Genomic DNA, 24586 nt, shown 5'->3' on the forward strand with positions numbered 1-24586 from the left:
TTAAAGCCATCTTCAGACGAGCTGAAACCCGTTACGGTCAATAAAATTAAAGTGGAAAAACGTTTTATATTTGTTTTATTATAATATATTATAATGAAATTTCACCATGAATTTTCAGTTTCAAAATTAGAAATATTAAAAATAAATATATTAAGGTAATACTTTCTTACTTTCTTGTTTAAAGGAATAATTTTATTATATGGTAATATTTTATTTAATTAACCCATTGGCCTCAAACGACGCCGTCCCGGCGGGTGTACGGCGATGTGTCTTAAAATCAAACGACGCCGTCCCGGCGGGTCTGATGTCTGTCGGCTTAAAAACGAAAAAAGGATACATTATTGACATCTTCTGTGTAAAAATTTTAAATGCCAATCGCTCTGTAGATAATTAAGCATTTATTTCGTAGTAATTGGCAGGACTCCGTTGGTACATTTTTTTCCTGATATTTACGATTGAAATTTTGTTATATTTCAGCTTCATTGAATTTTTTCAAAATGGCGTGTGGTTCGGGAATTGACGAGCTTGTTCGTAAAACGCATGGTGGGCGGCTATCAAGAGCCCAAATGACAAAAAATATATATTATGGTAATAAGTATGAATAATGTACAACTTTTCTTAATCCAATTATAAAAAAATTAAGAAAAAAACATGATTTTGAAAAAAAAAATATTTCATATCCTCGTTTAATCATATTATTATTTTTTTTAAACAGTGCATATATTTTTTACATACCTTGATTCAATGCACAAGTAAATTAAAAAAGATTGTTTCGTTTGCATGTTTCGTTTAAAAGTTATGTAAGATTTAGTACACCACTGCACTTAAAACTTTTAGTACAAAATTAATTCGGATGTGAAAGCCAATTTTTTAGCCAAACAATTCGGATGCCAATGGGTTAAAAGATTACACGTGCATGACAAATAGCAATTATTTCAATGTGATTAAAAGCTGCGCAGTATGTTATTAAATACACTATTTTTATTGATTGTGGAAATGAGCCGAGAAGAATTCGTTTATATTACACATGTATTATTATTTTACACAAAGTGATTTAATGTAATTAATTTAATCCTATTTAGGTACACGATATTGTAATTAATTCATTCAGCGAGATTTACTATCAGAAGATACTACAGTATTTACATTCATTAAAATATGCTTACAAAATAATATTTGGAAGACGTATCTTAATAATAATAATATGTAATAATAATAATAATAAACTTATTTTACATAGACAAAAATTAATTTTATTCTCTAAAACAGTGTTCCCCAAACTTTTTTCTGTCACGATTATTCTTATATTTCTCTTTTTTTATACTATCTGTAGCCCGTCACGCATTGCTGTGGCTCAGTCTGCAGTGCAGTTAGAGAAAGAGTAGCGCATGTTGCTTCTACGTCTATCAGTTCTGATGCCTTCTGTTTCTTCTTGTCTCATCTTGTTTCTTTTGGTCTCTTCTTGCCTCTTCTTGGTTCGTGTTGGCTTTTCTTGCAACTTCTTGCATATTCTCGCCCCTTTTTGGCTCCCCTTGTCTCTTCTTGGCTCCTCTTGGATGTTCTTACTTCTTATCACCCCTATTTAACTCCTAATTGACTCTTCTTGCATTTTCTTGCGTCTTCTCGCCTCTTCTTGGCTCATATTGTCACTTTTTGGCCGTTCTTGAATCTTCTTACTTCTTACCGACTCTTCTTGGATATTACAAAAAAAAAATTCTCATAAAGTTCAGCTATTCCATTCGATTGATTACCCTATCTTAACAAACAGATTTCAGTCTTTGGAGCACAGACACAGGTGGGAATTCTGTCCTTGTTCTCCCGGTGTGTCAATGAAAGATGTTCATTGATTCTGGTTGATATTTTCCACACAAGTACAGGTCGCTTGCACAACTCGTTCCTGTGTTCCAACAGCTCTGTGATGAAATAACTTGCCGGCTTCTGTGTTTCCTCCGCCCTACAAAATGTGTCTCTTCAAGAGGAAGGTTCAGTCCTTCCTTTTCGCAAAAAGACCCTCCATACAACATCCCCAAGATAACAGCTAGTTTGAGAAATTATTTCCCTCAAGACTTCCTTTGTAGAGAAAAAGATGATAATTAAACACGAACAACGAAAACAGAACTCTAGGTTTTTGAGATATTTTTTAGGCAATGCGGCATTTCATTTTATGTAAAATGCTGCTCTAAGTAATTTAGTTATATTAAGTATTAATTAAAATTACAATAATGATAATATTTAGAATATAATTAATATTCAGATTAATGAACCCAGACAAATAGTCGCAATCGCAATTCATATCTGTTTACATAATTTAAAAACCCAAATAATATAATTTAATCAATACAATGTCAAAGGGCATCAGTTGTTGCCATAAACTTGAAACTTATTTTACATATCTAATATCATGTGTTTTATATACTGTCGTGATTTTTTTTTATTAACAAATTTTTGATACATATACAATTCAGGTACATACCTACATAGTAATATAGAATGAAAGAGTAACAAAAAAATCCCACAAAGGTGAAACCTGAGCGTGGGTATTATAGTGTAAGGATAAAACAGTGGTGTTTAAAATATATTTTTTTAAAACTTATCATCTATAGAGATCAATGTGATTGGTTTTTTTTACAGAAGTTTCTTTTTTTTTTTAAATTTACAAATATACACACACAAACACACACACACACTCATAAAACATAAATGCTTGTATATTTCTTTGATTAACAGAAATTAATCTTTAATTTACAGAAAGACATGTGGTATTTTAGTTATATAGAAACAGATAGCTTAAATTATAGAAAAAAATTACTAATTTAAGTTTGAAATTATTTCTTATCCAACTTTTAACATTTTTCCTATATAAGTTCAGGTTTTGACACATGTTGATGGAATTGGGTAAAGAATTGAACAATTTTGGGGCAATATAGTTGATGTGCCTTTGGCCCAGCATAGTTTTGCAGTGAGGGACTGTGAACACGCATGTGGTATGTCTCTGGCTCGAGCGATTTGTGTTTTTGGTGAAATTGATAGGACGTGTAAATATAAATTTGAGACATTGAATACAATAGATCCGTCTTAGTTCCATGATTTCTGTTTCTTGAAGTAACTGGTTGGTGGGATATGTCTTGGTCCTTTGGTACATTATTTTAATGATGGACTTCTGAGCGATTTCTAAGGGTTTTACGTGGTTATTGTAAGTTCCTCCCCAGGCAATTATTCCATAGGAAATAGATGAAAGCACTAACGCGTCATAAACAAGTTTCGTGGTTCTTATATTGACAATGTTGCTCATTCGTTTGAATATGTAACTTAGGTATCTCAGTTTATTGACCGTCTTTTCTATATGGTAAGTCCATTTGAGTAGGCAGTCTGTAGTTACACCTAAGTAGGGGAAAGTGGTCACCCTTCGTACACTTTTTAGATTTTATTTTTTTACTTTGTGATTAATTGTCGAATTTATCTAATTTATGTACCCAAGTGTAACAAATATATTGTAGTTTGTTACAAAAAAGTCCCAAACTATTATGTCAAAAGGTAAAAGGGTTATAGCCATTTTTCTACGATAAGATATTTGTACGAACGTACCCCACGTACGGGGTACATTCGTACAGTAGGTGGGGTACTATCGTACGCCATGGGGTAGATTCATACAGGGTAATTAAAAAGCCAATTAAAGTCGTTAAATTTTTATTAATTATTATAGAAATATTTATTTATCAAAGAACTAATTTAATAATATGTGACTTGACTCATAGACGATAAATCTTTCTTTAGAAAAATAACAAAAAATAAATTCGTTCATCCTTAGTTTACTTTTTTTTTTTAAATAAATTTTAAATAAATGAAATTTAATAATGTTATAATATTTATTAAGTTCTGCAAGTATTTCTGTTATTTTTACAGTAGTTTACTTATTGATAATTCTAAGCTTTACAATCAGTCTAAATGAAATAAATCAGCCCGTTCGTGGTTGAGGATCAGGGAGGATCATGGCGCCATCGCTGATATACAGAGTGTGTATGTCTTCTATATCAGGGAAAAAAATGACCATGATAATCCCGGTTGCTTCCGAAGATAAGATATTTTCATCTCTGTACCCGAATAATGACAGAACTTTTTCGAAGTAATACACAACAGAGGTCTTTTTTTTAAACTTTACCAAAACATTACAATTGTCTTTGATTTTCGCTGGTGTTACATTTAAATTATTATTAATACCACGATCATCAGTCTCTTCGTCTATTTCTAAATCAACTGAAGATGTTGAACTCTTCCGCAAGCTAAATTGTGATCCTTCAGATTTCTCTGAATCTTCATCGCTTTCTATTTTCTTCTGTCTTAAATTAAGTTCCTTCAAACTACGTTTCACTGCTTTGGCTCTGGCTTTCCTTACCTGTTCTATTTTTCAATTCTTTCCGTCTATGTCTCTCTTTTTGTTCAGTTTTTTAAGGTGTGTCTGTATATATACGGGATTTACCCGGTTTTCTTCCTTAATTGGTTTTTCTATTTCTAACGGCTGTAGGATAAGGTCTTATGACTTCTGGTGTTATGGGAAGATAAGAACTCGGTTCAGATTGTGCCTCAGCCGCAGAGGTGGAAGGTTCGCCAGTTCCGGTAACAATGTCTTGAGGATTTTGGAGCAAAGAAGGCTGAAGAAGGCACGAATATCTGACTCATTCCTATCAGTCGATGACACGCTGGTGGAAGGTTGTAGTTCTAAAGCGACAGTAATTGTTTCCAGATTATGTGACACATTTACAGAATTATTTGAAGCGTACACTAGCCCGGAGTGAAAGAGGTCGAAAAAAAATTTTCTTCGAATTTCAAAAACCCTATATCATTTAATGTTGCTGTAGACAAATAGCTGTTGAAAAATATTTTTTATTTTTTTTTGACATATATGATCTTCAGGTGGCGCAGAGGACCTGAAATTTTGAAAAAATGATCGATTCTAGAAATTTTTTAAAAATTTAAAACAAAATTATTATCATATTTAACTTTATTATTTGCATTAAAATATAAGGAACATTAAGAATATATATTTTTTTTTAATCATTTCAGCCTTCAGTCGTGTCCTATGCGTATGGGGTAGCTCCCTGAATTCCAGAGGAAAAGTGGAATTTTGTTTCGAATTTCGGCATTTCTTTTCTCGATTTTATTCTTGCTCGAATATATCCATCGCGTGCTGTACTTCCACAAACAGCCAAGCTAGCTTCAGTGACCAGCTTCACACCTCTCTCCACAGCTTGTGTGTGACAGGGAAAATTTTCAATCCGGATATTTATATCTTCGCTCATAATTTTGTCCCATAATTCACTGTGACCGTATTTTTTGTGATTGGTGGCTCGAATATTTTTTCTGTCTTCCAGTTTATCACATCATAATGATTGTAGGCTTCGAAGTTTAGTTTTGGAGTCAAGAATGTCCTTACTTTTTTCTCCTTTGCATTTTGTCGGGCTTTAAGAATTCTTCTTACTGCTAATTCTTTTATATGCTGTCTTTCGTCTTGTAGCATCGCTAATAAAATATTTTCAGAATGAGCGAAGAAAGATTTCCGCTCGATTATTCGAAAAACAATTGTTTTCAGCTCATATTTTAAATAGGAGCATCTTTTTATCATACTACGGACATGTTTCGGACCATCTTTACATGAAGGTTTTGTTTTTATGGTGAACCATATTGGCGCATACACTTTTATCACAAACGTAGCAATCTCAACCAGACTATGAGTTGGAAACTTTGTTGCTACATATAGTCTCAATATTCTATTTGCACAGGTTAGCCAACGAGAGTGTGCCAGCTTTCCTGGTTGCTTATTAGCCAAATCAGTTTTTACGCTGCCTTATGTTACAGCTTGACAAATTTCATATAGATATTTTTGATCATTGCTTAGAATTTTCACGTCGATATCGGGTAAAACTGTCGTAATTTTATCAAATTTCACCACAGGGAGGTCTTCAAAGTGCTGTAACATCTTGCCAATGACTCCTGCGAACGTATTGGGACCTGAAGTACTGCCATCCAAAGTATTACAAAGATGACGCAGTGGTAATTCGTTGGTATGCAACAAACATATAAACCAGTGTAATGATCTATTTAAATGTTTTTCAATCAATGCGATTGCTCCATTTTTGAAGCCCGTGTTTACAGCCGTTCCATCGCATCCAATGGCTACAATGGTTGATAAATCTCCGAAGTACAAATTTAATAATTCTACAATTGAATCCTTAATAGAATTAGCGGTTCCAGAAGGAGGGGCGACGTGGCCAATGTACTGAGAATCTGGCTCGGAGAGCAAAACAATATGTTCTTCAGTAATGGTTCTCCTGTGGTACTTGTTATCATGTTTTTCCTGCACAATGGTCTTGTCTTTCCGACCATCAAAATAGAACCCACTTATTTTACCGTCAGAACTCCCGAAGCTCGAAATCTGCCTTCTTTGCAACTCTTCTCGAACTTTTCGGCGCTCGCGTCGTAATTTACTTCTATCTATTACTTTTGAGAAATCTTGTTTAGAAATAAAACCAATATCTTGAAGACCTGCATTGGCGATGGTTGATGCTGATCTTTTGGAGACACCAGTCCTGTCACAGGCAGTGGCAAGATTTTTTAATCGATGCCTCATCTGATTTGTTTGTGATTTCGATGTGGATGGCGTGGAGTATGCCGGAAAAAGTGTATAAAAGTCTGGATTTTGGTTGCTGTCTGATAATCTTACACTATCATCCGAGGTCTCTGAAGTCTCTGGTGAGGGGCTCAGATAAAAGTCAACAGTCTGTTTTTGAAGTAATTTATTTTGCCTCATCAGTCGTAATTGCCTACGCTCCAAAGCCTTGGTTGCCACTATATCTTTTGAGCCGATATACATTTTGCGGCTACTTCTCTGATCTTGCAGGAATTCTAGCTCCTTCTTGGATATTTTCACTAAACATTTACAAAAATCGACACAAATGCACTTGCAAACAGCAATATCAAAGAGTTTTTTTGTTGCATCTTCATAAAATTAGGTTTTCTTTTTAGGTACTCGACATTTCTTTAAGCATTTGTACTTGTGATAATACCGGGTTAGTTTAGTTATAATTTGACGTTCAGTTACAATAGGAATAGACGCTTTATTTCACAACGTAATTAGATCAATTGCAATTATTTCACATATATCTTCCACAGAAGGATCTTTTCCATTTGATAACCACTCCAAGTCATTTCTAATCCACAAATAATACTTTATTACATCCGAATAAGTTGGCAACACATCGTCTTTTAATTTTTCTGGGCCACCAAACATAGAACATATTGAATTTTTTTCTTGTTTTAGACATATTACAGAGAAATCACAATCAAGTTTTCGCAGCTGTTCCAACGAACGTGTACTCCGCGCTAATGTCTGTTAATTACTGATTGACTGCAGCTGTTGTTACGCAAAATAGTGTCAAAGGGTGGGGGGAAGAGGGGTAAGTTAGATGGCTAAAACTAAAATACATTTTGTGTCGTTTAAGCTGGATTAGATGATGTGCTTGTTTACTAACAAAATCTGAAAAAACACCATTTTTTGTAGAACTTTAGGGTCAGTGCGCCACCTGAAGATGAAGTTGGAATTTGATGATATTTTGTGTACTTTATAGGGTACTACCAAGGCACCCATTGGTAATATAGGAAACACGAAATTTGAAAAAAAGTTTTTTCACTCCGCCCTAGCGTACACGTCAATGGGAGCGAAATCTTCATTGCTGAAGGCCATTTCATTGAACGGACATATACCTGGCTTTTCAAATACACTTGTAATATTTTTTGCAGTAAAAGGTTCGAAATAATATTTGGCTAATTTATATAGCGCCGTTTTCGTGAGAAATCACCTCAACGTTTGAAATCAACTCAAGTTTTGTTTAACGCGGCTTTCCTATACGATAACCTTCCTTGTATTACATCATTAATTGCTAAATTCATGGACTCTTCATCCACTTCTTGAGTACGCGTACCCTTTTTTTTATATTTTCGCATCATGATTCTGCAATAAAATATTAATTATAAGGTTGACTTAATAAAAATATTTCATTTTGTTAGAAGTAAAATACGTCATAAAAGGAAACATATGTTATTGTGCTATCTGCACAATAATTTTAAAAGATAATACTATATTTTATATCATAAAAATTGAATTTCGATATACTGGTGGTTAATAAAATGTAAAGGGGAGCATTCGTACGCGTACGAATGTGCCCCCTTTCTGGGTGTCCGAATGCACCCCATGCCTTTGCACAAAATTAAAATACAACTTTATACAAATTCTAATTTAGTTTGAGAAATTTAACAATTAAATCTCAAAATAAACAATGTTAACATTAATCAATCATCACCATTTTGTCAAAAACATAACAATCCTACTTACAATTACGAACTAAACTTAGGTAAAAAATGTACTCACGGCGTGCAAAAACACATTACGTCTTGTCAGCTGATACACCGTAGTGCGACTGACGCGAGACTCCGCTAGCAACATGGCGGCCGGTATGCCTATGCACACAAGCAAAGGCGTGTTTGTGTGCCGTTTAGTTTTTCTGTTATACTAACTGTACGAATGTGCCCCGCGTACGAATGGTGACCACTTTCCCCTACTTGATATATTGTCCGAATTTCACGTCTTCGAAATTTGAGCATGTCGCAAAGTTATAATTAGGGTTGTGGAAATTCAGATTAGGGGCCGTTCAAGTATTACGTAATAACTATAGGGGGGCAGAATAAGCGTAGGGAGTGTGGCGAACCCATCGCTCAGGGAGTGGAAACACGACCTGCAATAGCCATCCCAAGCTAAGGTGTGAGATACCGTGCTCAGGGCTGAATGACACTGGGGAACAGTGTCACGAACGGTTCCTCCGAGACACAAGGTCGCATCTCGGAGTATACAGACCTTACCCCAGCATTCGGGGCTCTGCTGGGGTGGACCTTTTATTTCCCTAGATACTCGTGGGACCAAATATGGACTGTAAAAACAAAAACCAAAACAACACTGACGAGGGACCTTTAAGGAACCTAGGGGGAGTGGAAGGAGGAGTTGAGGCCGCTTCGGTGGACTCATCCCTCTTGGGGCCTTTGAGGAACCAAGAGGAAGTGGAGAGGAGAGATGGGACCACCCTGGTGGACTCTTCCCTTGAGGGGCCCTCTGGGAACCATAAAGAAGGACCTCCGACGGACGCAACACGGCGGGATCCCCCAGGGGATCCAGACGTGGAAATGCAGGGACCATCAGGGGACCTGGAAAATAACTTCTTTAAGAACCCCCGACTCCAACTGGGGCCCTTGGGGAACCAGCGGAGAGGGGGGGACTTAAAGAAGAGACTCACTCCAACAACCACCGCTGAGGAAGACAAGGTAAAGTCCCTGTCAGACGATGGGAAAAAAATTCACATCAGTGGGAAGAAACTCAGTGGGGCTGCGAGGAGAAAACTCAAAAGAGAGAAGCAGGGGCGGCAGGAAGGAAACCGGGAACAACCAGGGACTGTAAAAGTCCGCTGGGGACAACCAGGGACCTCGAAGGCCGGAACCAGGCAAGGCAAATCAGGGACAGACCGGAAGCTAACGGGGACCGCAGAAGGTAACCGGGAGCAACCTGGAACGCCCGGGGAAAAGAAGGCTGGGAAGAGGAGAAGAACCTCACCAGAACCTAAACCCTTGGGGCTTTCACCGGGAAATTCCAGGAAAAAGCCCCGAGGAATTCTCACCTCTGCTACCTATGCGGAAGCCGCTGGAAATAAAATTCGAGTGGCTGTAGTACATAGGAACAGAGAGGAAGAATTTACAAAAGAGCAGGAGGCCCTCGTGAGTGAGGCGGCCGCGGATCTGATTTTGAGCATCCCAAAGGGGCAGTTCAAACCCAGATTCGACGAATGCTTCACTCAGAGGGGCGTCCTGAAAATGACCTGCTCCGACAAGGAGTCAGAGACATGGCTGAGGGAGATGGTGCCGACCATACGGAAATGGCAGGGCTGCGACCTGGAGGTGGTGGGGTTGCAGGAACTGCCAAAGTACGTAAAGGTTATGGCAGTAATCCCCGAAAATGGAGCAGTAAGCACCGAGAGGTTGCTACAACTGCTGGAGAACCAGACTCCCCGGCTACACACAAAAAAATGGATCGTCCACGACTCTATCAGGGATAAGAACATGTATCGCCTGATCATGAGTGTGGACGAGGAAAGTGTGAAGGTGCTGAGGGAGATGGGGATGACGGCGCATGTCGGGATAAGGAAGGCCACTTTCACGGTGCGCTCTCCTAACACCGAGGAGCGTAAATAGGAGGAATGACTTAAGGATTAGGCAGTAATGGCTAAAAACTTACAGTTCATTCAAATAAACTTGCACCGCAGTCCGGCAGCGACTGCAGTGCTTAGCAGTAGAGTCACTCGGGACAGTGTGGACGTCGCGCTGATCCAAGAACCCTGGACTTATAGGGGGAAGGTCAGAGGACTAAACATGAACCAAGGTCTAATCTATTATAACGAGTCGGGGGACAGACCCAGGGCCTGTATTCTCATCAGAGGGATACCTGGCACACTGCTACCCGAACACTGCAGTAGGGACTTAGTGGCTGTGAAGCTACAGGTCACGCTGGACCAAAGAAGCAGGGAAGTAGTTGTGGCATCAGCATACATGCCCTATGACTCTGTGGAACCACCACCCTCAAGGGAAATAACGAGACTCGTCCAAGACTGCAGGGAGAAGGGTAGGGAACTGATACTCGGAGCAGATGCTAACTCGCACCACACTGTGTGGGGGAGTACGGACATCAACAAACGAGGACAGGACCTCCTGGAATACCTGATGACAGTGAACCTTGAGATTCTTAATAGAGGTAGGGAACCCACCTTCGTTATAAGTAACAGACAGGAGGTGATAGACCTGACCCTAGGAACATTAAGAGTCTCAGGATGGAGAGTATCGGACGAACCATCCCTGTCGGACCACCGACACATAGAATTTAAACTAGAGGGAGAAACAAGCAAAACGGGGACCGATACATATAGGAACCCAAAAGCAACTGACTGGACTAGATACTCGGAGGAACTAAATATAGGAATGACAAGATTCCCAGCTAAATACGGCTGCCCCGAAGAAATTGAGGACGCAGTAGAAGTACTGAGGGACTCAATGATAAGGGCATACGAAAATAGCTGCCCTCTGAAGACAAGTACCAGGGACAAAACACCGTGGTGGAGCAGAAGACTGCAGGAGCTACGGAAAATAGTAAGGCAAGCTTTCAACAAGGCCAAAAAGTCAGGAAACTGGGATGCCCACAAGCAATACCAGAAAGAGTACAAGGTGGCAATCCAGAAAGCCAAAACATGCTCCTGGGAGAAATACTGTGGGGAGGTGGAAACCATCCCACAGACTGCAAGAATCCAAAAAATTCTTGCAAAAGACCCAGGGGCAGCAAAAGGCCCATTCAAAAAAGCTGATGGAGGATATACCAACAGTTGGGAGGAGGAGTTGGAGGTACTGCTGGGGAAACATTTTCCCGGCTACAAAAAGTTAGAAGCAGATGATACCAGTCCACCACCAGCCCGAGTTACACGGGAAGGTAAGGACTGGGACACTGCGGCTAAAATAGTTACTCCCTCCAGAGTTAAATGGGCAATCAGAGGGTTTGACCCTTTTAAAAGCGCAGGAGAGGATGGAATCTTTCCGGCACTTCTACAGAGGGGCCTAGATACAATCCTACTTCCGGTGACGAAGATCCTGAGGGCATGCTGTGCCCTCGGATACATCCCCATACCATGGCGGAAGACAAGGGTAGTGTTCATACCCAAACCGGGGAGAGCTGACTACGACCAACCAGGTGCATTCCGCCCAATTAGCCTCACCTCATTTCTTCTGAAGACAATGGAGAGGCTAATGGACAGGCACATAAGGGACGGGGCACTGAAAGAGAAGCCCCTCCACGAGTTACAGTTTGCTTACCAAGCAGGTAAGTCAGTCGACGCGGCACTGCACAGGTTGGTGTACAAACTGGAGCAGGCACAAGCGACTGGGGAACTGGCGGTAGGGCTATTCCTGGATATAGAGGGAGCATTTAACTGCACCACTATTAAATCCATTGATGAAGCGGCAGAAAGACATGGACTCGACAAAACCACCAGAAGGTGGCTGAGGAACATGCTCTCAGGCCGGATACTTACGGTGACAAGGGGTGAGGTAAGCATCAAAGTGCTGGTGACACGAGGGTGTCCACAGGGAGGGGTCTTATCACCCTTGCTGTGGAGCCTGGTGGTGGACAACCTCATCCGGAAACTCAACAACAGGGGCCTATATACGCAAGGGTATGCGGATGACATTGCAACCATAATAAGGTGTTGGGATGCAGACACAACCCGAGGCCTTATACAGTCAACACTGGCAACAGTGGAAGAATGGTGTGAAGAAACAGGACTGTCAGTCAACCCAGACAAGACAGAACTAGTAATCTTTACGCGTAAAAGGAAACTAGAAGGATGGAGCAATCCAACCTTCTATGGAAAGGAATTAGAACCCTCTGACACGGTTAAGTACCTCGGAGTCATCATAGATGCCAAACTGAGCTGGAAAAACCAGGTGGAAACTGTAGGCAGAAAGGCCTGTGCTCTGATGTGGGCAACTAGGCGAATCTGCGGCAGAACGTGGGGTCTCAAACCTAAAATGATGCAATGGCTTTACACAGCCGTTGTAAAACCAAGGATCATGCACGCAGCCCTGGTCTGGTGGAGGAGAACAACACTGAAAACAGTGATGGTCACACTCAATCACATACAGGGACTTGCATGCAGAAGCATCACAGGAGCCATGAGAACCACTCCAATACTAGCCATGGGAGTGCTGCTGAACCTACCCCCACTAAACATAGAAATAGAGGGGGCGGCGATGGCGGCAGCCTACAGGTTACATTGCAATGGCCAATGGAGAGGAGAGTTGCCCAGAAACAGTCACACGGAGATAGGAATAAGACTGAGGGCAATTAGTCCGACGGCTGGGATGAAGCAGGACGGCAAACAAGCCGAATACTTCTTCGGACAGCTGTTTAAAGTGACGTACCCCACAAGGGAGGAATGGGACACGGTCCCAGGTCCAAACTCCAAACAGGAACTAATCTGGTTCACAGACGGGTCCAAGATGGAGGAAGGAACAGGGGCCGGGGTCTGTCTACAGGGATCTAAGAGGGAACTCAGTATACCTCTAGGAATGCACTGCACTGTGTTTCAAGCTGAGATGAAAGCCATCTTAGTCTGCGCACAGGAGAATATGAGTATCGGGTACAGAAATAAGAACATAAACATATGTTCTGATAGCCAGGCGGCCTTAATGGCACTGGAAAGTAACCGATGCGACTCCAGACTGGTGATGGAATGCAGGACTATCCTAATAGAACTGGCGACCATCAATAAAGTAACCCTGCTCTGGGTACCAGGACATAAAGGTATTGAGGGCAACGAGCGGGCTGACGAACTAGCAAGGAAAGGGGCGAAAGCACCACTTGTGGGATCTGAACCGGCCGTAGGAGTAGCAGCTTGCCACACCAAACTACATATCAAGAGGTGGGTCAAATCCCAACACTGGAAGGAATGGAAGAAGGCACCCGGAATGAGGCAATCTAAAGTACTCATAAACGGACCGGACCCTAACCGAACCAGGCAACTACTCGATATGGACAGAAACTCACTGAGGGAACTGGTAGGACTATTAACGGGACACTGCCATCTCAGGAGACACATGCAACTGTTGGGAGTGGAAAACACCAACATCTGTAGGAAATGTGAAGAGGAGGAAGAGACTCCAATTCACCTATGGTGCCAATGCCCCGCTCTGCTGGGAATAAGGCTCAGATACCTGGGAAGACACAGTGTGGAACCAGAAGACATCGCCACATATCCAATGACAGCCCTGGTGAACTTCATAAAAGGGACCGGGTTACTGGCAAGGGAATGAGGTAAAATGGGAGATAGTACAATGGGCCTATGGCCTAAGTGCTCGCGGGGAACGTAAGTAAACCGCCTCCGACTATAAAAAAAAAAAAAAAAAAAAAAATAGGGGGGCAGGGGGGTCTTTGCTTTGCTTATTTTTGATGACATGGGGGGGTGGGGGGGTCGAGATAGTGATTACGTCAGCACTGCTCAGCAGTAGTTATTTTTTTTTTACACAATGGCAACCCACACATTGTCTATGTTTGAAAACCGAATACATATTCGGGGATTCCCATAAATAATTAATACGTTTAGGTACTCGCTTAAAAAACAGAATACATTAACAGAAAAATGCATACATGTACCAATTTTTACGTAAGCATGGGAGGGGGGGGGGTAAGAGCTTTGCTTACTTTTGGTGACAAGGGGGAAGAGGGGGTAAATAATTGTAATAAATCTGCTTACGTAATACTTGAATGGCCCCTTAAGATTATTTTTAGGGGATGACTTTAAGGAATTATAAAAGATAGTTTTATCATAATTTAGACTGAGGAGATTTCTATCAAGCCAACTGTTGCAATACATTTGTTGGCTTTACTGGTTGATAAGGAAAACACTGTGTTTTTACTTACCAAGGCAATAATTTACCCAGTCGAGCAATTTTTGGCATATTATGGAAAATTTTCAAAAAAGTTTTGATCAATCACTTGTCATAATGTGCTAAATATATAGAACCTAAAAATATATTAGACACAGAGAAATCTAGGTGGATTCATTGGCTTTAAACCGCAGTAAGAAGTTATCTTTCCATATTCATATTTTGAGGAATGGTATTAATTAAATAATATAGTAAATTTTTATCCATATATACATACTAGCTGTACCCTGCCACGTGTTTCTTTGGCTCAGTCTGTTTGTGCAGATAGAGAAACAATGGCGCGTGCTACTTTTACTTACAACAGATGGCGCTGTTTTGACAGCGACATATTTGACATCTATACTATAATATAGTTATACAAAAACAAACGCGTATTCAAATGCAACGTTTTGTCAAAATTGCAAAGCAATGGGTGAAAAACTTTCGGAGATTTAAGTTTTTGAACTAACTAACATTTACATTATTTTTAATCTAATGTTTATAAGACAAGGTTTTATGCATAGCATAAAGGATTTCAGGCGACTGATTATTGCTTATAATTATTTGTTATCCTTTATGCTATGCATAAAACCTTGTCTTATAAGCATTAGTTTATCATTAAAAAATAATTATAATATTGGACAAGTCAAATATCATAATATTTCACCAATAAATGAAGATATAATATGTCTCGACGCCATCTAGTGAGAAATTTAGCACTTACAAAGCCTTTCCTACAAAAATAAAGTTGGTTGTTTACAGGTGGAAAAACATATAATAAGCAGTAATTGTTGATTGAGGTACTAGTACATATTGAATCATTTGGCGGGTTGGAAATTAGCCGACATAGCTCAGTGGATACAGAGCACCTGACCGGACATCAGAAGGCACGGGTTCAATTCCCGTTGGCGGCATTTATTTTTACTTCGGAAATATTTTTAATTTGTATTAGTTTTTCAGGCAACTAATTACATATTGTTTATTATTATTTAAAATTAACATTTTTATTTATATAGATATATACAAACCAATCGCTCGAGTGAATACAGCATTCAATGTTTTAGAACAAATTATCAGTCTAAAATAATATTCTCTTACGGAAAAAGGTCGCTCAGTTTAATAAATAAGTTATATTATTTGAGGCCCCCTGGGGTTTTTCCAGGTCTGATGAAATTGCGTAAATTTTTATCGCAATGAATATTTACGATCTGACCTTTTTTAATTACAAGCACGTTTTTATAGATAAATTAATCATCATTAATAATTACTGAAATTTCTTTAAAAAATACGATTCAGAGCCTCGTCTACGAATCCAGAGGTCGTGAGTTCAAATCTCATCATGCGCAAATAAATTTTATTTAAGTAATTAATATTTTGTGTTATCTCACATTTATTTTATATAAAATAATATGCAGTATCTTTGCGGCATGTTGTAGAGTTATATACTCTCAGTGTCAACCTGGTGAAAATCCACCGTTCAGGAATGAAACTCTGCTTGCAAAAATGTCCTGTTTGATGAGCAGATCTGATTTAGTCCTGGGTTGATCAATAATTTTACACGACCTGGGTTGATCATAACAAAAAAATTCATAGATAGATCGATGCTAACTTCCGTGGTGAGGTGAGCAGTTGGGACTTATGTGCAGCATTCACGTACATTTTTTTAACTGTAATACTTCTATTTTTTATTAATAAACGTATTTAAAATTTTACAATTTTCGTCAATCAAACGTCGTGAATAAGGTAAATTTTCATTTCCAAGATTTCGCATTATTTATTCATTAATTCCATTAATTCATATATTTATTCATTAATTTTAGAAAACAAAAATTCCAATAGTTGTGTTTAGAATATGTGTCGGTATGTTAGACGGCTTTTATTGGAGCCCTGTCTGGTTTTACATCCATTGTCCATATCATTTTATCCATCATTCCAGACGCAATATGCCTCGGAAGTGGGGCCCAAGGTGCTGGCGTACTTTGAGGAATACTACGATGTGCCGTACCCGCTGCCCAAGCAGGACATGGTGGCCATCCCCGACTTCAACGCTGGCGCCATGGAGAACTGGGGCATCATCACTTACCGGGAAACCGCGCTGCTCTACTCCAAGGAGACTTCTTCCACTACCAGCAAGGCCAGGGTTGCTTCCGTAAGTTAAAATTCGTGAAATACTCTCAGTGGGGTTGGTATTTTACCTTTTTTGTATGCAATTCAAAAATAATAAGTATAAATCAAATGCGGGGTATAGCAGGTCGTACTTGAACGATTTTCACTAGCGATTCCAGAACATATTTGTAGTTAAAAATCTAGATCATTGTTCAATGTCATTTGCTCTCCAATGATATTTTTATAATATATAATAGCTATTAAAACTATAACAGCGCCCTCGATTTTTTCTACACTTTCTTCACAGACTGTATATCGTCGCATTAATTCGTAGAATGCGTAACTCCCAAATGTAAAATTTTACAGGAGGCACAAAAAACCTCGTAGTGAAAAAAAATTAAAGACGGCTTATTCTTTTTATTTATGTTTCGAACATATAATATATTTGGAAATTTATTTTCAATCATTAAACTTTTGTAAGTTAAGGCTTTCTATTTCAAATCGGAGTTAGGAAGTTTACGTAAAAACCGAGAATGGAGATACGCATTTTACAAAAGATACATACTTTTCTGCGAACAGTTTTATGAACAACCTAGCGGAAAATTTGGGAGATAGGAATTTTACATTTACAAAATAAAACACAACAATGTATGTGTATGTCGAGGCAGTCTATTTAGATGCATTTTAATGATTTTAATGATGCGGAAGGTTATCGTTAAAGGAGTGGTAATCCTTTTCTAATGTCTGTTTTAAGTCTTGTAAATGCTGGTACTTTTCCTTCCTTAAGGGATTAAATCTGACTCTCAAGTGAAATCTTCAAACTCTGGAGATCATTACAGATTCGGCGACGGTTTTGTGCTGGGTGAGATCTACACTGACCGGGAGTAGTCGTGTCAGAGATGATCGTTAAGTGACGCTTGAAGTTGATGAAGGAGATTGTAGAAGAATTTGATCTGACATTGTCGATCACCCTTGTTGTCCTGTAGAAATAAAACTGATGTACTTACTAGGGTTTGCAAGACACGGGCAAAGAGTAGCCATGACAGGAAACGTTGTGAAAGAGACTCCTCAGAGTGTGAAGATAGGTGGGAGAGACTTGAAAGTGGAACTGGTGAGCAAACATGTGCTTTAAGCGTAGAAACTCTTCATGCTCAGCATCACTTTGGAGTAAAGTGAACGCTTCATTTTGCCCGGCTGGTCGATCCCGAGGCGAGAAGAAAGGACGTTGATAGATGCGTGCGTTCCTGCGTACAATGCAGGACAATTGACCCTCCACCATCATCCCATGAAGCGGGTAATCTTAATGTTGTGACAACCTGGAGTCGCTTGGCAGTTGATGTTACTCATTTCGGTAGGAAATGTTTACTCACATTTATCGATTGCGGTCCAAGTAGATTTGCCGTGTGGCGGGAAATCGAGTCAGATAATGCAGCTTCGATTATCAGACATTTGGAAGAAGTGTTTCGGGAAAGAGGCCCGCCCAAAGTAGTTCTCATGGACAATGGTACTGCATTTGTTCCTACAGTGTTACAGATAAGTGTAAGAGATGGAATGTTCGTCAAAGATTTTGCGCGGCATACCGACCAGCTGGAAACGGTATAGTTGAACGACATCATCAAACAATAAAGAGAACTGCAGCCAGAAGTGGAAGCGATCCCCTGCAGGCAGTGTTTCGGTACAATCTTTGGCTGCAAAAAGTCAGGATGATCGAGGTATTGCGCTGTCTAGTATAGTTCACACTTCACACTCGTGGAGACACCCTTCTGCGCAAGTGAATATAGAAGAGGAAGTATTGACTGAGCTCTAAGTGGGCGATCTTCTTGCGGTTAAACCAGTAGATGGGAGATGCACATCGTGCATGGAAGGGTGACAGGACTTACTTCAGTCAACAACATCGAAGTAGATGGCATACCAAGACATGTTCTTGACCCGCGGAAGATGCCTGACAGAGAACGGACTGTGTCTGAGGAGAGACGAGATGGAATTGCCGCACGTTCCACCGTAAATATTTTGGGTTTGTTTGAAGAGGACAGTGAAGAACCGGATCCGGATATGCATCAGGAGGAGATCCACTTGCAAAGAGATGGTGACCTTGAAGAAGAGATAATCACAGAACAAGGACCTATTAGGTATTTACGAAACCGCAGAGGCACATAAAACAAGAGAGCTACGGCAGAGCGTCACACGGTGCAGAAGACGTCAGTTTAGACTACAGATACAAAACACTATTCGTGACTTCACAATTAAAATTAAGGTTATAAAATGTTCAAAATTGATTAATCAACTTATCTCAGTTAATTTCACGGTAAAACTATTACACCGTAAATAAATTTCCTCAGTCAAAAACACAACAAGCGTGCACGGCTCACCGGCCAATACTGAATTAAGGAGTTACGAAGTATTCGCGAGTAAAAATGGCACCATAATTTTACGCAGTTTCCTAATTTGTGTTTATCTAAAAGGTTAATTTTTTTTTAAATTTTCGAGTTTTACTAGTCGATGCGGGTCTAATTTTAACCAGATGGCATTAAAAACGTATTTTCGAAAAATTTCGAGTTACGCAGTCTACGAATTAATGCGACGATATGTATATTATGTGTTGAATAAAGGCACTGTTTTTAATGTCAATCCCATTTAATATTCACTTCCTTTCCTTGTATTATAATAAAAAAAACAAAGACGCTTAGGTCATAAGCAGGAGGTATAACTCCGATTGAAAATTGGAACCGAAATATTGTGATGTCATGTGATTGCCTAACTATTTCCACCAATGAAAAACTCTGAAAGTCTATGGAATAAACTTTCAGAGTTTTTCATTGGTGTATAATATAATAAGTAGGTTCCAAATGAGAATTTTACTGTCTATATATTGGCATATCTATGGTTTTTTAGGACCAATTTGTTTCATATAAAAAGCCTGAAGATATCGATCTAGTGAGTGGTTTATTGATGGTTATAAGCTATCACTCGTTTATTTTGAAAAGAGAAAAATATATATGAAAAACAAAAGAATGTTGGTTACTAACCATAGTAAAATAAAAAATAATAATAATAACTAATCTTTACCAAAAGGAGTAATCTACTAAGGTCGCTCTGGTGACAAATAAAAGAAACTAGTTATTATGGCAAAAGAGAAATCTACTATTATTATTCTATTGCTAAATTAAAGAGACATCTATTGTTATAGAGCAAATATTTATATTAAAATTATTATTTTGTTTAGACCATTATCTACGACTAAAAAAAACCACAACCATTAAAACGCCGTTTTCCAGGTGATTGCCCACGAGCTGGCCCACCAGTGGTTCGGCAACCTGGTGACCATGGAGTGGTGGACGGACCTGTGGCTTAACGAGGGCTTCGCCACCTACATGGCCACCCTGGGTGTGAACCATGTACATCCCGACTGGAACGTGCTGCTCGAAGAGTCGGCAGATAACATGGTGGATGTCTTCCGGCTGGACTCGCTGGACAGTTCCCATCCCGTAAGTCTGCCATTCTTGATCTTTGGGATGTCTGTGTGAAAAAATAAATCGTCACTGGAACGAGCTGTATTTCCTTTGCTGCTTTCTCAAATGCTGATCAAATATTTATTTATTTAATATCCACGGTATAAATATACCATACACAATAATTACATGTCACAGAATACAAGCATAATCAAACACTAGTAATAATTTAAACAAAAATAACAACAATATCTGTGGCATTTGATCATAAAATGACGACAGAAAATATAAAATTAATACAGGCTCTAGAAGGAGATATAAGTGCATACAAAATATTATAAACAAGTATGGGTAGATTTAGGTTTAATTAATAACGATTTAGAAGATATGATAGTACATATAGCCTTTTTGTACCTAGCTTCTGTGCAGTTAAACAGATCCGCTACATCTGCGTACCTATTACTAACTTCATGTAATCTAGGTACAAGCGAGTGTTTGAAATGCTCAGTCCTGGAATTGTTACATTTAAACAGGGTTTTAGAAAGAGTAGCTCTTATGGGTATATGAAATTCAATGAGGTTAATTAAATCACTACCATTTACAATTTTGAACATGAATAGTATATTGGCCATTTGATTTTCTCTGGGTGTATAAGTATATGCTTCATTCCATTCAATTTCATTCTATTCTTCTCCATCCTTACCACTTTTTAATCACAGCGACAAGATATTTATTTGTAGGATATTGACATTATAATTTATTGTAGGATTTGTGAAGATGAAAGAGTTAGGCTAGCTTTAGACTTGTAAGTTTTTTCGTAAATTTACGACTTCTAGCCAATTTTGAAAATCCAATACGCCCATTGGCTAGAAGTCGTAAATTTACGAAAAAACTTACAAGTCTAAAGCTAGCCTTAAACTTATTAATTCCAATTTTGAAAATTAAAAGTTCATTGAACTTTAATAATTGTATGCAGGAAAACAATTTCATATTACGCAATCACGGACCAACACACAAACTTAGTATTTTAATGTGTAATAAATGATGTACCAATAATATACTAAGAATCATGTATGTATATTATGTATATATATTTATATTTTACGGTTGTATTTTTTCAGGTATCTGTGCCAATTGGTGACCCCGCTGAAATAGCCCAGATATTTGACGCCATCTCCTATAAGAAGGGCTCCGCCATCATTAGAATGATGAACCTCTTCCTTGGCGAACAAGTTTTCCGCGAAGGAGTCAACAAGTAATTATACCAACTATTACCTGCACAACTTCTCTGGCCCAAGAATCCATTGATCGAAAGTTCACAAACAGATTTACACAGTAAAATTATAAAAGTAGTATTAAATTTTTTTAAACGATAGTAATTTTTGTGTTCTGTAAATGCACAAACATTTAGTTCTGTTTTTACACGATTTCGACATGGTCAAGAAAACGTGATGGTAATACCGTTTACGTTTAGTTAACGTTTTTATACAGAATGAAGTATGTACTTACTTTTGTAAGTACTTATATAATTTTACGAATTAAGTGGTACAATTTTTTTTTTCACTGAAAACATTGTTCTAAGTATAAATGAAATTAATTCCCCAGCTACCTGAAGAAGTACAAGTACAAGAATGCAGCACAGGACCACCTGTGGAACTCCCTGACTGACGCAGCCCACAAAGCCGGCTCCTTTCCCAAGGAGTATAGCGTCAAGACCATCATGGACAGCTGGACCAAGCAGGCGGGGTACCCCCTCATCACTGTCAACAGGAACTACGATGATAACACGGTTGTCATTACACAGGTATGATATTTATTATTAGGTGCCTATCATAGTTCCCCATTTTTTTAAAGAAGAAAAGACAGGCACAAGACAATATTATAAAACATTTGACTGGTCAGTGGCTTAGTTGGCATCGCGTTTGGATACTACTAGGCGTTGTGAGTTGAAATCCTCGGCTGGCTAAGTCCTCCATTAAATTATTTATTACTACAGAGAAGTGTATTATTATTACTGCTTCTTCAGCTGATAAATTTGCGGTGTCGGATATCCTATCAGTACAATTAATGTCAATATTAATTTGAATATAATCAGCTTTCCTGAAATTGCGCCTGCGTTCTTTGTTGTTTTTTTGTTACATTGTTATTTGAGGATATATCGATTTCCAGGGCTGGGTGGTGTCTGTCCTCTGAAAGCAGGGGATCGTTGCTATACTGTCACCTTGTAACATTTTATTCTTTAACTTACACACTAATTCTAGGGTATTATAGACTAAACATTGTCACACACTTGACATATTGGATTGGTGTTGCATTGTTTTTCCTAGTATATCTGCTACAGCATAATATACACCTCACGCCTCTGTTATGAAATATTTCCAGTCTTTGTGTTTTATAGCCTCTAGGTGCTAACCCAGATTTTTCAGCAGAATTCGATCGTTTACCATTTTTAGTAGACGATTAAGCCACCTCAATTGCAAATTTTCAGTGAAAAGCCGCAGGGGTTTGATGTTTCGTCGAACGTCTTATTGGACCCCATATTGTATCTCCTTCCACTCCTCAAACTTAATATATCTCTTCAAAATAGCTACATTTTGGCCAGCGTAAGCTCGGTGTTTTTGCAAATTGGCCAAAATGTGTCCAAATAAGCTCCAGTGGCTAATTCATTTTCAATCGTCTATTTCCAGAACCAATATCAGGAGAAGAATGTGACGGCACGCTCTGCTGCGCCGCTCTGGTGGGTGCCGCTCAGCCTTTGGAAAGGTGGCAACCCAAAGCCCAAGGACCAAATGCCCAGCGCTTGGCTTGCCGCAGAACACACCAACACACTGAAGGATGCACCCAACAAGGATAAGTGGTTGCTGCTTAATATTGATATGGCGGGTGAGTTCTTTTCTTTAATTTAAAAGAAGCTATAAATCCAAAGTTTAAATGGTACAGACCTAAGGAAGCTATTAATTCAAAGTTTAAATGGTACAGACCTAAGGAAGCTATTAATTCAAAGTTTAAATGGTACAGACCTAAGGAAGCTATTAATTCAAAGTTTAAATGGTACAGACCTAAGGAAGTTATTAATTCAAAGTTTAAATGGTACAGACCTAAGGAAGCTATTAATTCAAAGTTTAAATGGTACAGACCTAAGAAAGCTATTACTTCAATGTATAAATGGTACAGACCTAAGGAAGCTACGAATTCAAAGTTTAAATGGTACAGACTTAAGGAAGCTATTAATTCAATGTTTAAATGGTACATACCTAAGGAAGCTATTAATTCAAAGTTTAAATGGTACAGATTAAGGAAGCTATTAATTCAATGTTTAAATCGTACAGACCTAAGGAAGCTATTAATTCAAAGTTTAAATGGTACAGACTTAAGCAAGCTATTAATTCAAAGTTTAAATGGTACACACCTAAGGAAGCTATTAACTCAATGTTTAAATGGTTCAGACTTTTTCACTAAACATAACTTGTGCGACTAATGTTTTGAAAAGACAGTAAGGTTGGAAGGGTTTCACAGAAATTTGCGTAGTCAGGGCTGGTTCTGTGCAGGGTGTTCTGAGCAATCCGCTCCGGGTGCCGACTTGCCAAGGCGCCAAGAAGCCATGGAGCTCATAACATAAAACCTAACTCAGCGGCCTTTAGATTTTTACCATTGCCAGGCGCCGTTTGGCTCAAGGCCGGCCCTGGGCGTAATATAACCAAGAACGGTCAATTATTAAATGTCATCAGTAGGTACCTATTTAACCCATTTCTAAATTTAAAAAAAACGACCCAGATAAAACAGAACATGATAAAATATTAGGTTTGGTTGAGTTAGGTAAGGATAGGTAATAGGTAACCTAACCTAACAACAACCTAACCTAAAAGTTTGTTAACCTAACCTGAAGTTTGTTGTTTGTTTTCTTCACTGATCTGTATGATTATTAAACCCTAATATTGGTCTATCTGATCTTCCCAGGAGTATACCGAGTGAACTACGACCCCGAGAACTGGGAGCTGCTGCAGTCAGCCCTGGAGGCCCCTGAACACAGCGGCATATCGGTCCTCAACCGCTTCCAGCTGATCACCGACTCCATGGCACTGGCTGCCTCCAACCAGCTCAGCTATAGCCAGGCTTTTCGGTGAGTTATCAACATTCGTTTTGAGGTTATGTTAAAAGGTTAAGGTTCATATTGCTTTGACGACAATTCGAAAAAAGAGCAACGCCGATATCCTTGGTGTTACAAAGGGACACACATGTTGATTTTATAACATTAATTTGTAACCTCATTGTAACTTTTCCCCTTGTATTAACTTTGTGTAATGTGTAATGTGTTAATTGAACCTGGTCCGTTAGTAAATAAATAAATAAAAATCATCAGGCATTTTCTTCGAAGGGGGAGACAGTGAGGATACACCGGCAAACACTCCTTGCTTCATTCACATTCGTATACCGTCTCGTACATATTGTTATTCTGACTCTTGACATGGCCC

At 38.9% G+C, this 24586-nt stretch overlaps 1 protein-coding gene across 2 annotated transcripts in view; it reads left to right on the forward strand.

The window, feature by feature from the left end:
- The window catches only part of LOC149411458 (aminopeptidase N-like), a 65296-nt gene that overhangs the window by 31946 nt on the left and 8764 nt on the right, over positions 1–24586 (forward strand). For both annotated transcript variants that reach the window (XM_089646959.1, XM_089646960.1), the window contains exons 6-11: positions 16496–16708; positions 19941–20150; positions 21236–21369; positions 21720–21918; positions 22802–22997; positions 24072–24234. In XM_089646959.1, coding sequence (XP_089503085.1) covers positions 16496–16708; positions 19941–20150; positions 21236–21369; positions 21720–21918; positions 22802–22997; positions 24072–24234 — 1115 coding nt within the window. The remainder of the gene's footprint in view (positions 1–16495; positions 16709–19940; positions 20151–21235; positions 21370–21719; positions 21919–22801; positions 22998–24071; positions 24235–24586) is intronic.

The sequence above is a fragment of the Hesperophylax consimilis genome, chromosome 25 (genome assembly GCF_061612785.1).
Source record: "Hesperophylax consimilis isolate HC1 chromosome 25, BYU_Hcon_1.0, whole genome shotgun sequence".
In the NCBI taxonomy this organism is placed as follows: Eukaryota; Metazoa; Arthropoda; class Insecta; order Trichoptera; family Limnephilidae; genus Hesperophylax; species Hesperophylax consimilis.